Consider the following 12464-nt stretch of genomic DNA (forward strand, 5'->3'; position numbering starts at 1 on the left):
ATGAATTAATTTTTATTCCCCAGTTTCTTGTATACACTGACCTCAGAGTCAACTTGAAGCAAAAATCTATTGATCTTTGGTGTTATATGTTTGATTAAGGTGCATAATAGTTAAATATTTGCTAGAAATTTCAAACACGGTTTTCATCTTGTCTTTGAAAGGTGAAATCTTGCACAAATAAAGTACATGCTCATAATACTTGCCAGCACCAAAATATAAACATCTATCCTTCAAGATCAGACTGTAAAAAGGAAGCTTTGTGCCACCGACAACAGAAAAAAACCAGCAAAAGTATCTGAAATCTAATTTGACAGGTGTAATCTAAGCCAGAGAAAAAGGGCAAAAAGTCTCTCTGTAGGTCTAATAGAGGTTAATGAGCTCAAAGTACAGCTTTCAACCAACTAGTTACTGAGCCAATTTTCCCATAAATCTCATCTTCCTGGAACCCAAATGACTGAAAGAACAGAACAACTATAATCTGGATGCATGAATCAAAACTAACAAAAGAATCTCCTAAATGAAGGTCAGTCAGCTCGAAGAATTAGGTGCAAACACTAATCTTATGATTGGAAAAGACCACCAAACTGCTCCCTATCCAAAACCTGATGAAATGGCTGGTGATCGTGAACATTATGAGCTGTCTACATGTTGACAATGCCATCCATGGTTTGGAAATAAGGTTGCCAAGTGTGTAGACAGACATAACTAGAGTGGGAGAAGCAAAGACAAAGTGTAAAACAGCATAATGAAGATTTCTTTGATAGGCTACTATGGAGGTAGACAACAATGACGGTACAAACCTGAAACACAGGCTAAAACTGAAGCTCTCACCTCAAGGCAAAAAAGAATCGTAATTCTAAGGATAATATTTTTAATGTATGCTAGGAAATTAGTAGTGATGACAGCAGTGATGATGTTAACTACTATCACACCTTTTTAATAATTTTACATTCAAGGTGAAGTCTTACAGTAATGCTGGTTAGACACATCCACTGCTTCTTTTAAAAAACATTCTTACTCATCAACTTATGTTAAAAATGTTAAAGTAGCATCAGAGGCATGTTTGCATTTCAATATAGTATTTCATTAGAGATGTAATTTAATATTGCTAGATTTTGCCTTCTCTTAAAGCATGTAAAAGGTCTGATGAATGGCAGAATTAAATACAAATTATTAGTTACGGCTTTTGTCATGTAATTATGAAATGTTTACTACTTTCTAAATACAAAAACCAACACCACTCTAACAGCTTCATTTTGGTTGAATATTGAATCAATAAAATCCTCTAATAAAACTGATCATACAAACCTTCCACGGTGCTATGCTGAACTGACGCACCACTAAACATACATTTACATGCTTGTGCTTTCTCCCAGCTCTTCAATATAGTTTATGAATTACTACGTATCTGTTATCACAAACTGCCATGGGAACCAGCAGTGAAAGAAACAAATGCACACACAAAACATCAGATGGTAACATGGAAAAGTTGTAACTCAACAGGGCTGCCAAGTACAAAGGGATCAAGGAAATCCAAGTTTAAACCAACACAACTTGTGCAGGAATTCCTCATATGGTAAGACTGTTCTGGTGGTCCGAGAAAGGCTCAATATCAAGGATAGTCAGCAAATACGTGCAATATGTAATAATCCACCTTTCCTCCTCATTTTGAGTGCTGATAAGCAGATGGTACTAAAGTTTACAAAGCAATCTGGAAGCAATTCTGACCATTGAAAGTATCTGGTCATTTGGATACAATCAGCCCAGACAAACCAAACAAGGAAAATGGAGAAATGCAGTGCTCTCCTAACATTCTGTTATGGGAAGCATAAATCCCAAATTCATATATTTTACAGTGTAAGCAAATCAAAATCTGTTTTCACTCCCTCTCTTTTCCTCTCATCCTTTCTTTTATGCCAGAAAAACAAAAGACCCAAATTCATTATCTCAGAATTTATGTCAGTTAGAATCACAAATTCCCTGCCTTGACAGATTACAGCAGCAAGGCAGCATAGACATTTGGCTTTCCCAGCCCAACTGGGCTGAGAATTCCTCATTTTACCCACTTGGTTTCCAAGAACAGAAAGGGGTGCAGCTGCTTCCAGCTACTGCCTGCTATCTCCAGTCTCCCATCAGTCATGACAGCATTGACGTTAAGTTTAAATACAAACTTTCAAACAGCTTCTGGATCAGATCATCCTGAACAAAAGAGGTTAAAATAATTTTCTACCACCACTAGTCCATTAGTTTCTGACTGGATGTGCCTTTTACTAAAGGGCTGCAAATCACCTGGATAGACATACACCTACACTGAAAAATGGAGTTGTAAAAGACGAAAACAGATTGAAATTTTCTAATGGATTATTTGGTGACAGCTTGTTTAACGTCACCTGAAAGGAAAAATAATTTGAGTTCATGTACACTACCTACCGAGCTGACACTCAGAAAACTGTGTATCTATGTTACCAGAGCAAAAAGAATCTTAATCATTCAATTCATGCTCGTTTCAATTAAGATTCCAGCCATCCTACCTCCAAAGATGCATCAAAACATTCCTTAGAAAAATGCCCTGAATAGAAAAGATGAGGTGAAACAAATTGGTTTAGTAGTTACCACAGTCAGAGACGTCAAAATGAATTATGTTCTGGCTATGTGAATAGGAAAAAAGTATGAAAAGGATGCATGTATGCTTAGTCTAATTAAAATCTAAAGCTTCTATTCAACATGTAATTTAATGTTATTGTTATTATTTTAATTACTTTTCTTTCCATACATCATAAGCTAATCGTACCTACATTTGACCACCTTTTAAACCAATTACACTATTAGGTATTAATTTGTTTCTACTGTCATTTATATTAATGCTTATAGAGCAGCTATTATTTATGTCAGTGTATGCAGCAATTAAAAACTTATACTAAAGTAGGTTACTTTGAGGTAAACATTTTTAGAGTATTTCTCTATAATTACTAGTGATGGCTGGGTAATTCCATTGGTTCTTAATTGCATGAGTAACCCAAAGAAGAAAATAGGCCATGATAAGCCTAAAAAGGAGGGAAAATGTTGTTCAGAACTATAAGAAATAAGCATAAAAAGTATAGGCAGGCCTAACACTCAAGACCCTCCCACAATTTCTAAGCTCCTTTCATTGTGGGAATATGTTTCCACACAAGTAAAATTGAAGTTTGCATTATCTGTGCCCATTTACTGAAACTTTGTGAACAGAATTTCATCTCTTGAGAGGGAAGTTGGGCCAGGCAACATGTATTAGACAGAAAACGAGCAAGAAGTTTGTACATTAAACTACAATATTTACAGTGGAATTTTACAACTACACTAAAATTCCACTGGAGTTCCAGACTTAGGTTGAGTTCCTTTATGAACCTTTGTGAAGCTGAGATGTTCCCAGTGTGGAAAGACCACTACTTTAAAATCAGCCTTGGATTGAACCCATCCATTGAAGGTTAGTCCAAAATTTGTGTTATTTTTGCCCAGATACAGAAAGCTATTACTTTGCATGTGAAATACATTTATTGCATTATGATGTTTCAGTAACCATAAACAATGTTTCCAAAAGTAACTTATCTGTGGAAGATATTAAATGGAACTTCTGCCTTTTATCCATGAAACATCAGCATGCACAGGTCTCCTTTACAAGAGGCACTACTGTGATTCCATAGTTGCACAAACCTCAAAATAAATATATCCCAACTTCCTTATCAGGCACATATCTACAATCCCACAACAAGATAATCAAACACAGTTCTACCAGGTACTTTCAAACACAGGCTACCAACAAATTTTTGAGTTGCTGAAGTAGATGGCATGAACTTAGCAAGCTAGAGAATCATGCTTGGGAGGTAAGTATATATTAGCCACATTTCAGACCTAACCTTGGTCAATGACTTCTTTTGTAGGTTACAAATATAGTTTTAATCGGGTTTATTAGATTCAATATTAGTAATTCTTCTAATACTTAAGCATGAAACATGCAGTAGGTAATAATTTTTCTGTTTTGGTTTGGTTTGGTTTTTTTGGAAGATTCCTATCATCCAATATATTTCCAGAAATAAAATGTGATTATCCCACCTTTATTAAAAAGGAGTTTTTCAAAGAATAAGGGGGGAGGGGAGAAGGCACTACTTCTCACCATACATCAGTGTTAAAAAAACTGCACAGAGCATCTTTTCAATTTTTTCACAAACATTCTTTCTGTAAGATCTTGCCACCTCTAACCAGCTGGACACATTGCAAGAAGGCACTTCCATCATTACATTATTTATATTTTTTTTACGAAAGATCAGCATTTCCAAAAGATTCAAAGTATCCTATGCCTTTTGTTTGCTTATTCTCAGTGGCACTTGCAAAAACAAACAAAATAAATATAACCTCAAGTTAAAACGCAGCTTCAGCCATTATCTTTCGTTCTGTGCAGAAAGTCACATTAAAGGCTTCTTCCCATGTAAGCAGGCAAGTAAATCTGCTGGAAAATTGCAGTTTACTTCCCGTCTTGCAATAGTTCAGGTTATTCACTTAACCCACTTCCACTTTAAAAATTAAAGATTTGGATAAGGTTTTATTTAGATTGTTAGAGAGGATCTCTATTCTATTTTTGTTGCAACACAGCAGTTTTTGTAAGGAAGAATCAGATTCTTCCAAAGATGTGGACGGCAAATAAGGCAATACTGCAGGAATTGAAGCATGAGAGGATAATTCTATAGAGTACGGTGATGGAGTTGTGTGTCGATCCTACTGCTAAATGTCCGTAACGTTAAAAGGAATCCAAACAGAAAAAAGAACACATTGAAATCCATACTAGTAACAACTTAGATCCATCTTATCTGTTCCAGTGCATTTTATGCACCTCTCTGCATTTTCAGATTGCATTTTAAAGGAAATAGTAACTCAAAATCTAAGACATTATTAGAGATAATTTTTAGAGATAACTATTAAAGATAACAAAGCAAAAATGTACCAGATTACCCGAAAGGCAAATATAGATCAAAATAAAATGATGATCACTGTAGAAACAAGTGATTTGTGCTAAATGTCTTATTTTGTCTTAAGAGAAATTCTCACTTCTTTAAAAATTATGTAACAGTTTTCAAATAGTAACCAGCACAGAATAAAATACTCTACTATCCTGAATTATTTTACGAGAAGTTTGTTTATGCCTCAGTAGGTAAGGTATCACAAAAAGACATTAATTGTAGACAGACATAACAAAACGCCATTTAAAAACCAGAAGGGTATCAACTAAACGGGAAGGTAGCCGGACTACAAGCACAGTTTAGTGCAGACAGCTGGAGAGGTGCAAGGATTAGTTTTTCAGACTGTGCTGACTAGCCTCTTGAAAGTAGTCCAATCAATCCCAGAAAGCCTTCTTACTGTGGAGCTAACAGCCAGCCTAAATACAGCTGCAAAACTTCAAGGAGACGTCTTTTTTGTCGCATGCAGCCATTGAGCTCAGAACTAAATTCTTACAGAAAAATTTCTGAAATAACCTAAAAGGAAAAACTCTTATGATAGAATGTCTAAAATATATATGTGTGTGTGTATATATATATATATAAATAATATGAATGTTCGGAATACCTATTTTCCACATTGTTTCATTTGATTCACAGAAAGGCAGCTGGCCATGATGGACAGCTTATGGTGTTACTCTGCTTTGCTATGTGGAAGATGGAGCAGGTTTAGCTGGATTGCAGGAGCTGTGCCAGTTACAGGAGACAGCATAATCAACCCTTGGCAAAACCTGCCTCATCATTCCGCCGAGCGTCTGCCAGCCAGAACCCCACTGCTTGAAGGATGGTAATACTAAGGAGAGACTTTCTGAATTAAAATTCAGAAAAGAAAATAAGACCGTGATTTTTCTGGGGTTCATCAAAATTATGAAAGATTTCTTTTCTCTTATCCTACAGGAAATGCAAAATTTTAAATAAACTTGGGATTTGTTTCATTTGGATGCTTTAAGTGATTACTTTGAGCCTGTAAGGCCTGTGGTCCCTGAATAGACTTCTGCAGCTGCTGCACCTAATTTCATTTTGGCACTGAAAAAGGCTAGGACATGTCTGTGCAGTGCAGTCTCACTCTTCTCCCTCAAGCAGGAGCTAGCATCATGATTCAATAAAATTTAAAAGTGCCTTTCATCACCTACATTTGTACAGAGAGATTGCAGCTTCAAACAGAACTAATAGAAGTAAAGGAAACAGAGCATTGTTTACAGGATGACAGCTGACTGGCAGGCAGAAATGTAATTATGGATGATATAAAAGGAAAAAGAAAGGCAAACTATTGATTTCTTGGACTAATTTAGAGCGGTTCCTGGTGTTGATCAGGCAAAGCATGTTTGCTTACAATAATCCAAGGGGAGTTTGCAGTATTCAATGTCACTTAGGGCACTGAGGTTAAAGGGACTTATTTTACCCCGTTTTTCCTTCTGGTGATCGAAACATATTTAAGAAGAACTACTGTCTGAAATAGATATAGGATTGAAGGCTCTAACACAAACTGGTAAACATATTGTCATAATAAAAATCAAAGCAAAGCAATCACCAGCAATTCAAAATCCCCAGCATTATCTTGGATATGGGGATGAAAAAACGAACTCTGTCAAGCTGTTTTAGCGTAGTGCAGTGTAAAAAGCAATTTAATATGGATCACAAAGAAGTCAGAAACCAAGACACTGCTGATCCAGAGATCAGCAATCACTGTCAAAGCAGACAAAGCTGCTGTTTCATAGTTCTTGGCCTATTCTGCATTCGACTGCCACCCAGCGCCTCCCTCCCAAGCTATCTGGGATTTGCTTCTGGTTAGAAGGAGGGGTGGCAGAGACACACACACCCCCACCCCTGTCAATCCACGACACCTAAACTGAGAAAACACAGAAAGGGCTCTCCAGTCAGTTCAGTAAGAGACAGATAAATTGAGCAAGAGAAGGTTCATATATATTTTGTTTAAAGTCTATTAAATATATCTAAATTCTGACAGATTAAAGGTTTTCTCAGTTCCCACTCCTGATGAACAAAAGATGCTCATCAGCAAAGCACCCTGTACTTTTCCACAGACATTCTCTCTCATTAGAGACCAATAATAGAAATTAGGCTAAAATGAGGGTTTTAAAAAATAAAGCATAGACGAACCTTGCTCTGAGTTGATTATTCTTTATTTTTAAGCCGGCAAAACTAGTAAATGGAAAAATCTACTTTCAAAGTTGAACTTGCACAGACAATTCACATCTTTCCCCCATCTGCTTGCCTTAGTAGCACCTGTAGATAATACCAGTTTTCAACTCTAATATCCCTAGCATAATGTTAAACAACAGTCTTTGAGTCCTTGGTCTGGGCCAGCAAAATGTGAATTTCTGCAACTGATCACAATCAAGCATTCACACCATTTAGTTTCTAAGAACACAGAGGGCCAGATACACTGCTAAATACAACCAGGCATAAATATCCTCTCTTACTTAAAATTGGTAGCTTGAATTCTAAAGAAGAACTTACAACTTAAAGAGTACTATTTTGCAAGATTATCTGCCTTGATTAAATAATATTCCAACAGAAGAATTTAGCCTTCAAGATTGCAGGCAACAGGCAAAATCATCTATGTCTATGGGACTCTATCAAATCCAGCATCTTACTCCTCTCTTCTGTCTCCCTCACAGGATCTCATGGTGCTGCAAGACCACTCTGCAGGGCAGCAAGGGGAGTAGTTCACAAAATCGCAGCAGAATTTAGCAGTAGAAAGTTGGGAACAAAATTCACCCAGCAAGCCTACTAGCTGAAGACAAAATAAGCTTTCCATCCAGGCAAAGGCAATTCAGAATGCCAAAAAGCAGGGCCTGCTTAGTGCTGGACTGTAGAGGTGTGGCCTAGGGAGGCCAGAAAGAGAAAACAGCACACAAAGTGACTTTATATGAGTTCAGATTCTAGGGAAAAACTTCTTCATCCTCCCAGTTTGTATCCACAACAATAACTTCCAGAAACTGCTAAAAAAACTTCCTCAACATTTACCATTAAAAACAAACAAACAAACAAAAAGCCCACACAAGAATCCCTTCTAGTCTCTAAATACATGAGTTTTCTTTGGAACTCAGGGCAGAATCTCTTTGACTACCTATAAAATCACAAGTAACACATCCCTTTTTCTTGGAGGGCCTATCTTAAAATGCCTCTGGATAATGCCAAGAGTTGCTTCTTTCTCTGAACAGATGAGCACAAGGGCAGTATTAATGCAAAAGAGAACAAAAGTACAAATGGACTTGCTGTAAAGCAGAAGTAGTCATGCTTTAGAGAGGTGTTTTGCACCTTTATACAAATAGCTGATCTTGAATCCTTTAACATCTAGATGGAAACCCACACATAACACATTTAAGTCCCATTCCTGTTGCTCATAATATAATCTCAAAAGCCAATATATTGGTTTTCTAATATTTTGTGGGTTTAAAATATACTTAAGTAGACATTTAATTGCTTACATCTTTGAATTAGCCCCAGTTTTGAGCAGAAATCTGATGAATAATTTATTTTCCTCTAAGAACAGCTCACGTTCAGAATCAAGCATACCACTTCTTATTCAGTCATCAAATTATTCTGAATAATTTGTGACTCCACACACTGTGGAGTAATAGTTTATTGGGGCTACTGAAGTTGCTCTGACTTTATTCTTAAACTAGAAGAATTTTTAGCACAAATACGCTGGCAAGTTCAGAACGTAATCCATGGGACCATGACAAAACCCAGAGGTAGTCTTTCTCAGCTTCATTTAAAAAAGGCAATATTAAGCCCAATGTCTTTTCTGATCACATAAGACATGAAACTGAAACCCAAATAAAGAGCCAGAGACAAGCTGTATAGCTTCATGGTCTTCTGAAATGACAGCTTCATGGCAGTCCATAGTATATAGTATTTTCATCTTCATCTGATACAGTGACTAGTGTTAAATAATACAGCCTTTTTTCTGTTATTGCCTAAAATCAAGTACAGTATAGAGCACGTTGCATACACTTGTATCACTGATGGAGAGTAATACAAATAGTCTGTTGTAATCTCTGCTAAAAGAAATGGCAAGCACTGTTTTTATACAACTTAATTGTGTTGGCTATACATGGAGCTTTTCCTGTTTTTCATGCTTGGTAATCTGCATTGCAGCTATGTTGCCTTTTTCCCCCCTCCCCCCTTCCTCAAAGCTCTTTTAAATAAAGGACATTACTTAAAATTAGGAGAAAGCAATGCTCGTTCTAAAACAATGTAATGGTTACCAAGTCTGCTAAAACAAGGATTTGTATGGATCAGAAACTAAGGAGCGTATTTTTAACCTGTAATCTACAGTTTGGAATTCTTATAAAAAGAGCAGATACTCAGCATCAGATTCTTGGTTACATTTGTTTTTTTGTTTATTGGGGTCTTTCTCCCCCTCCAACTGTGGTCTGTGCTTTTTTGGTATAATGTACAAAAAAGTTGTAATCTGCTCAGCTGGAACATAAACATATTGCTGCCTTTGATGAATATAATGAAGTACTAGAGAGCTCTATTGGTGTATCATCATATATATATTTTGCTATTAAAATCTCTTAGCGTTTATGACAAAGATCCATCAATTACAGCTCAGTTAATTTTTTGACATTGTATTACTCACACTAACTGTTATACAGGCTGAGCTTCTAGTTATTATAAGGTACACTGGCAAAAATGCCTCTCTTCTGTTTCACTTTTTTCCTTGAAATGGGCTCCACTACAATTCCCCCTAGCATACAAAGTAAATATTTCAGCATTTCTTGCCTGTATTAAGAGTTTAATATAGTAGGTGTTATTCACCTAGGAAACCTTCCTTTTTCTGCTTTAGCAATTAAGATTTCTGCCTTTTACTGACTTGAATGAGGAACAATCCATTATAACTGCACAAAACAAAATCGTACTATCAGTCACTGCAAATACAGTTCTAGAATTTCACCACAAATCTTTCAGGTATGTTAGCTATTTAGTCTAAGATATTAGATATTTAGTGTAAGACCTCTCTATAAATAAAAAGCAGCATTCTCCAACCTGCAATGACTAAATAGCTATTGGAAACAAAAGGAGGAAAAGAAATTGTCATACCGGTGAACTCCGCTGTTGCACATAATTATGTGACAAGCTCCAAGCCTGCTACAGAGTTCAGATGACACTGAAAGCAATCCAACTCCAGAAGCACTGCATGCAGTGTAAGCACAGGCAGCAGTGCGCTTGGATCGGATAAAGGACCCTATGAGTCGGTAAAGTTCATCCAAGCAATTGAGAGGCCTCATCAGCTGCAAGACAGGAAGGGAGAGAGATATTTAAATATTTGCTATTGAAAGCACATGAAATGCTCTTCTAGAGCAGGTCATCACAGATGCAGATGCAACAGCAGGGCTGGCACAGAAAGCCAAAGCCAAATTCCATAACATAAATACAGAGCACACAGTCTTCTGCTCCACGACCTATGACAACGTTTTCAAATTTTTCAATTTTTACCATCACTGTTTCATTCCCAGTCTTGCCTACAGAAGTGTTCTTCACTTCAATAGACTGAACATACCCAACAGTGCCATTTCCATTAATGGTATTGGCAAAGGGAGGCCATGAAGAGGCAACCTACAACTGTACACATATACAGGAGGGATGCCAAGACTAGTTGACCGACTCACTGAGAAAATCAGCTTATAATTAAAACAACACTGTCCTTTATTTATGCAAATGTCTAGTTCCTAATCTTGACTAATAACATGGAAAATTAAAAATGAACAGGAGTGACAAAAACATATTACAAAACAAGAACAGTTAACTTTGTAGCAGGATTTAAAATAACCTCAGCATTACTGTACAGAAAATAAATGATGCACTTAGTAGTAAAGAAGGCAGTTTCAAGTGGAAGGCTGCTCTCAGCGAAAGAACCTTCGAGTGGTCTAGCAATGAAAAACATCACCTCGTGGTGCTTTGTGTAAAGGAGACATTCACAAGCAGTTTTTCAGACCTCGTAATTCCAAATTCCTATTCTCTTTATTTCAGCAATACTCAAAGATTCCAACAACCCCTCCTAATATTCAAAGAATAAATCTTTTGGAAGACAGATTCATTCCCTAAAGACAGTTTTAACTAGTTAGGGAAAGCGCCGTCTCACTTCCTCCCATATGAAGGTTACTTCACTGGAAAGCACAGAGGTCAAGTAAATCAATTTGAGTGAGTGAGTGTGAGAGTGAGTGTGAGAGTTAGAGTGTGAGTGCGAGTGTGTGTGTTTAGGGGTAACAAGCACTCCACATACAGCTAAATGTCTCCTGCTGTACCTGTGACTCCTTAGAAAGTTGCTGACTCACCAGGGAAGGAGAGGCATAGACACATGTCCTACTCCCCTCCCGTGCAGTCCAGCATGGAACCAAGAAACGAGAACTATCAGTCTGTTAACACCCATGCTGCCTGATACCAACATAAAATTTTAGTCTGTCATAGGGCTCAGCCGATGATTGGTGTATTTCTCAAGCTGCAGTAGCTCAATCACTCTTGAAGTCAGTGTAGGGAAGACCCCAGGAAATTCTTTTTTTCCCCTACTGGGCTGCAATATGGGCATTAACTCTCCAACAATAGGAGAGAGCATTAAATGAATTTTCATAGCCCCTAGGATCTCTCAGTCACAGAGATTTAAAAGACAGATGAAGGCATTTGAAGAAAGCCTAAATAAGGAGGTTCAGAAGAGAGCCTTCTGAGCAGGATGCTGAAGGAGTATTTAATTTGGAACCACACTTCCAGTTTTCAGAACAAAGAATTTCTGACTGCACCTGCTCTCCCTCACCCTACCCTTCCACCCCCATATACTCCTGGAGCATCTGCATTGCTCTGAAAGCACAGTGAAAAATATATTATAGACACCCTCCAGCCACACCTTTTGATACAGAAGCACATGGTATCACATACCCCTAAAACACAGGTGGACAAAATGCTGCAAGAGCTCCTCTTTCCCATGCCCCACACCGCCCCCCACCCCCACACCTACCTCCTGCCCCAGCTTTAAATAATTCAATTTTTCGATGGGATTAAGAAAGCCTCAGGAAAGGATTAAAAAAACAGTGTGTAACATGCAAAGTTTAATCAGGCACTTAACATTTTTATTTACCTTTTCTATATAAGCCGCTTTAGATGTTGAATTTGGAGGCAAGTTTGACTTGTCCAGGTAGAATGCCCTGAAAGAACAAACATAAAAAGGCAAAAACGTGTTAATTGTTTAAACTCCTGAACAAAATGTATGTAAGTGACTATTCTTAGACACCATCCTTTTTCTTTTTTTTTTTTTTTTTTAATTTAGTGCTGAGAGGATCAAGGAATAGTACATGGGTAAATAGGCACTCTCACTCTTGCTTTTAAAGTAATAAGGAACATTTTTTGTTCTGGAGACAAAAACTTTCCCTCTGGCCTTTGACAGTACAGTGCAAAATTGTAATGTCTAGTTAG

At 37.2% G+C, this 12464-nt stretch overlaps 1 protein-coding gene across 1 annotated transcript in view; it reads right to left on the reverse strand.

Moving 5' to 3' along the window:
• The window catches only part of PREX2 (phosphatidylinositol-3,4,5-trisphosphate dependent Rac exchange factor 2), a 182255-nt gene that overhangs the window by 17729 nt on the left and 152062 nt on the right, over positions 1 to 12464 (reverse strand). The window contains exons 37-38 of the mRNA XM_037380618.1: positions 12130 to 12196; positions 10101 to 10291 (exon numbers count right to left, since the gene is read on the reverse strand). Coding sequence (XP_037236515.1) covers positions 10101 to 10291; positions 12130 to 12196 — 258 coding nt within the window. The remainder of the gene's footprint in view (positions 1 to 10100; positions 10292 to 12129; positions 12197 to 12464) is intronic.

Source organism: Falco rusticolus, chromosome 3 (genome assembly GCF_015220075.1).
Source record: "Falco rusticolus isolate bFalRus1 chromosome 3, bFalRus1.pri, whole genome shotgun sequence".
Lineage (NCBI taxonomy): Eukaryota > Metazoa > Chordata > Aves > Falconiformes > Falconidae > Falco > Falco rusticolus.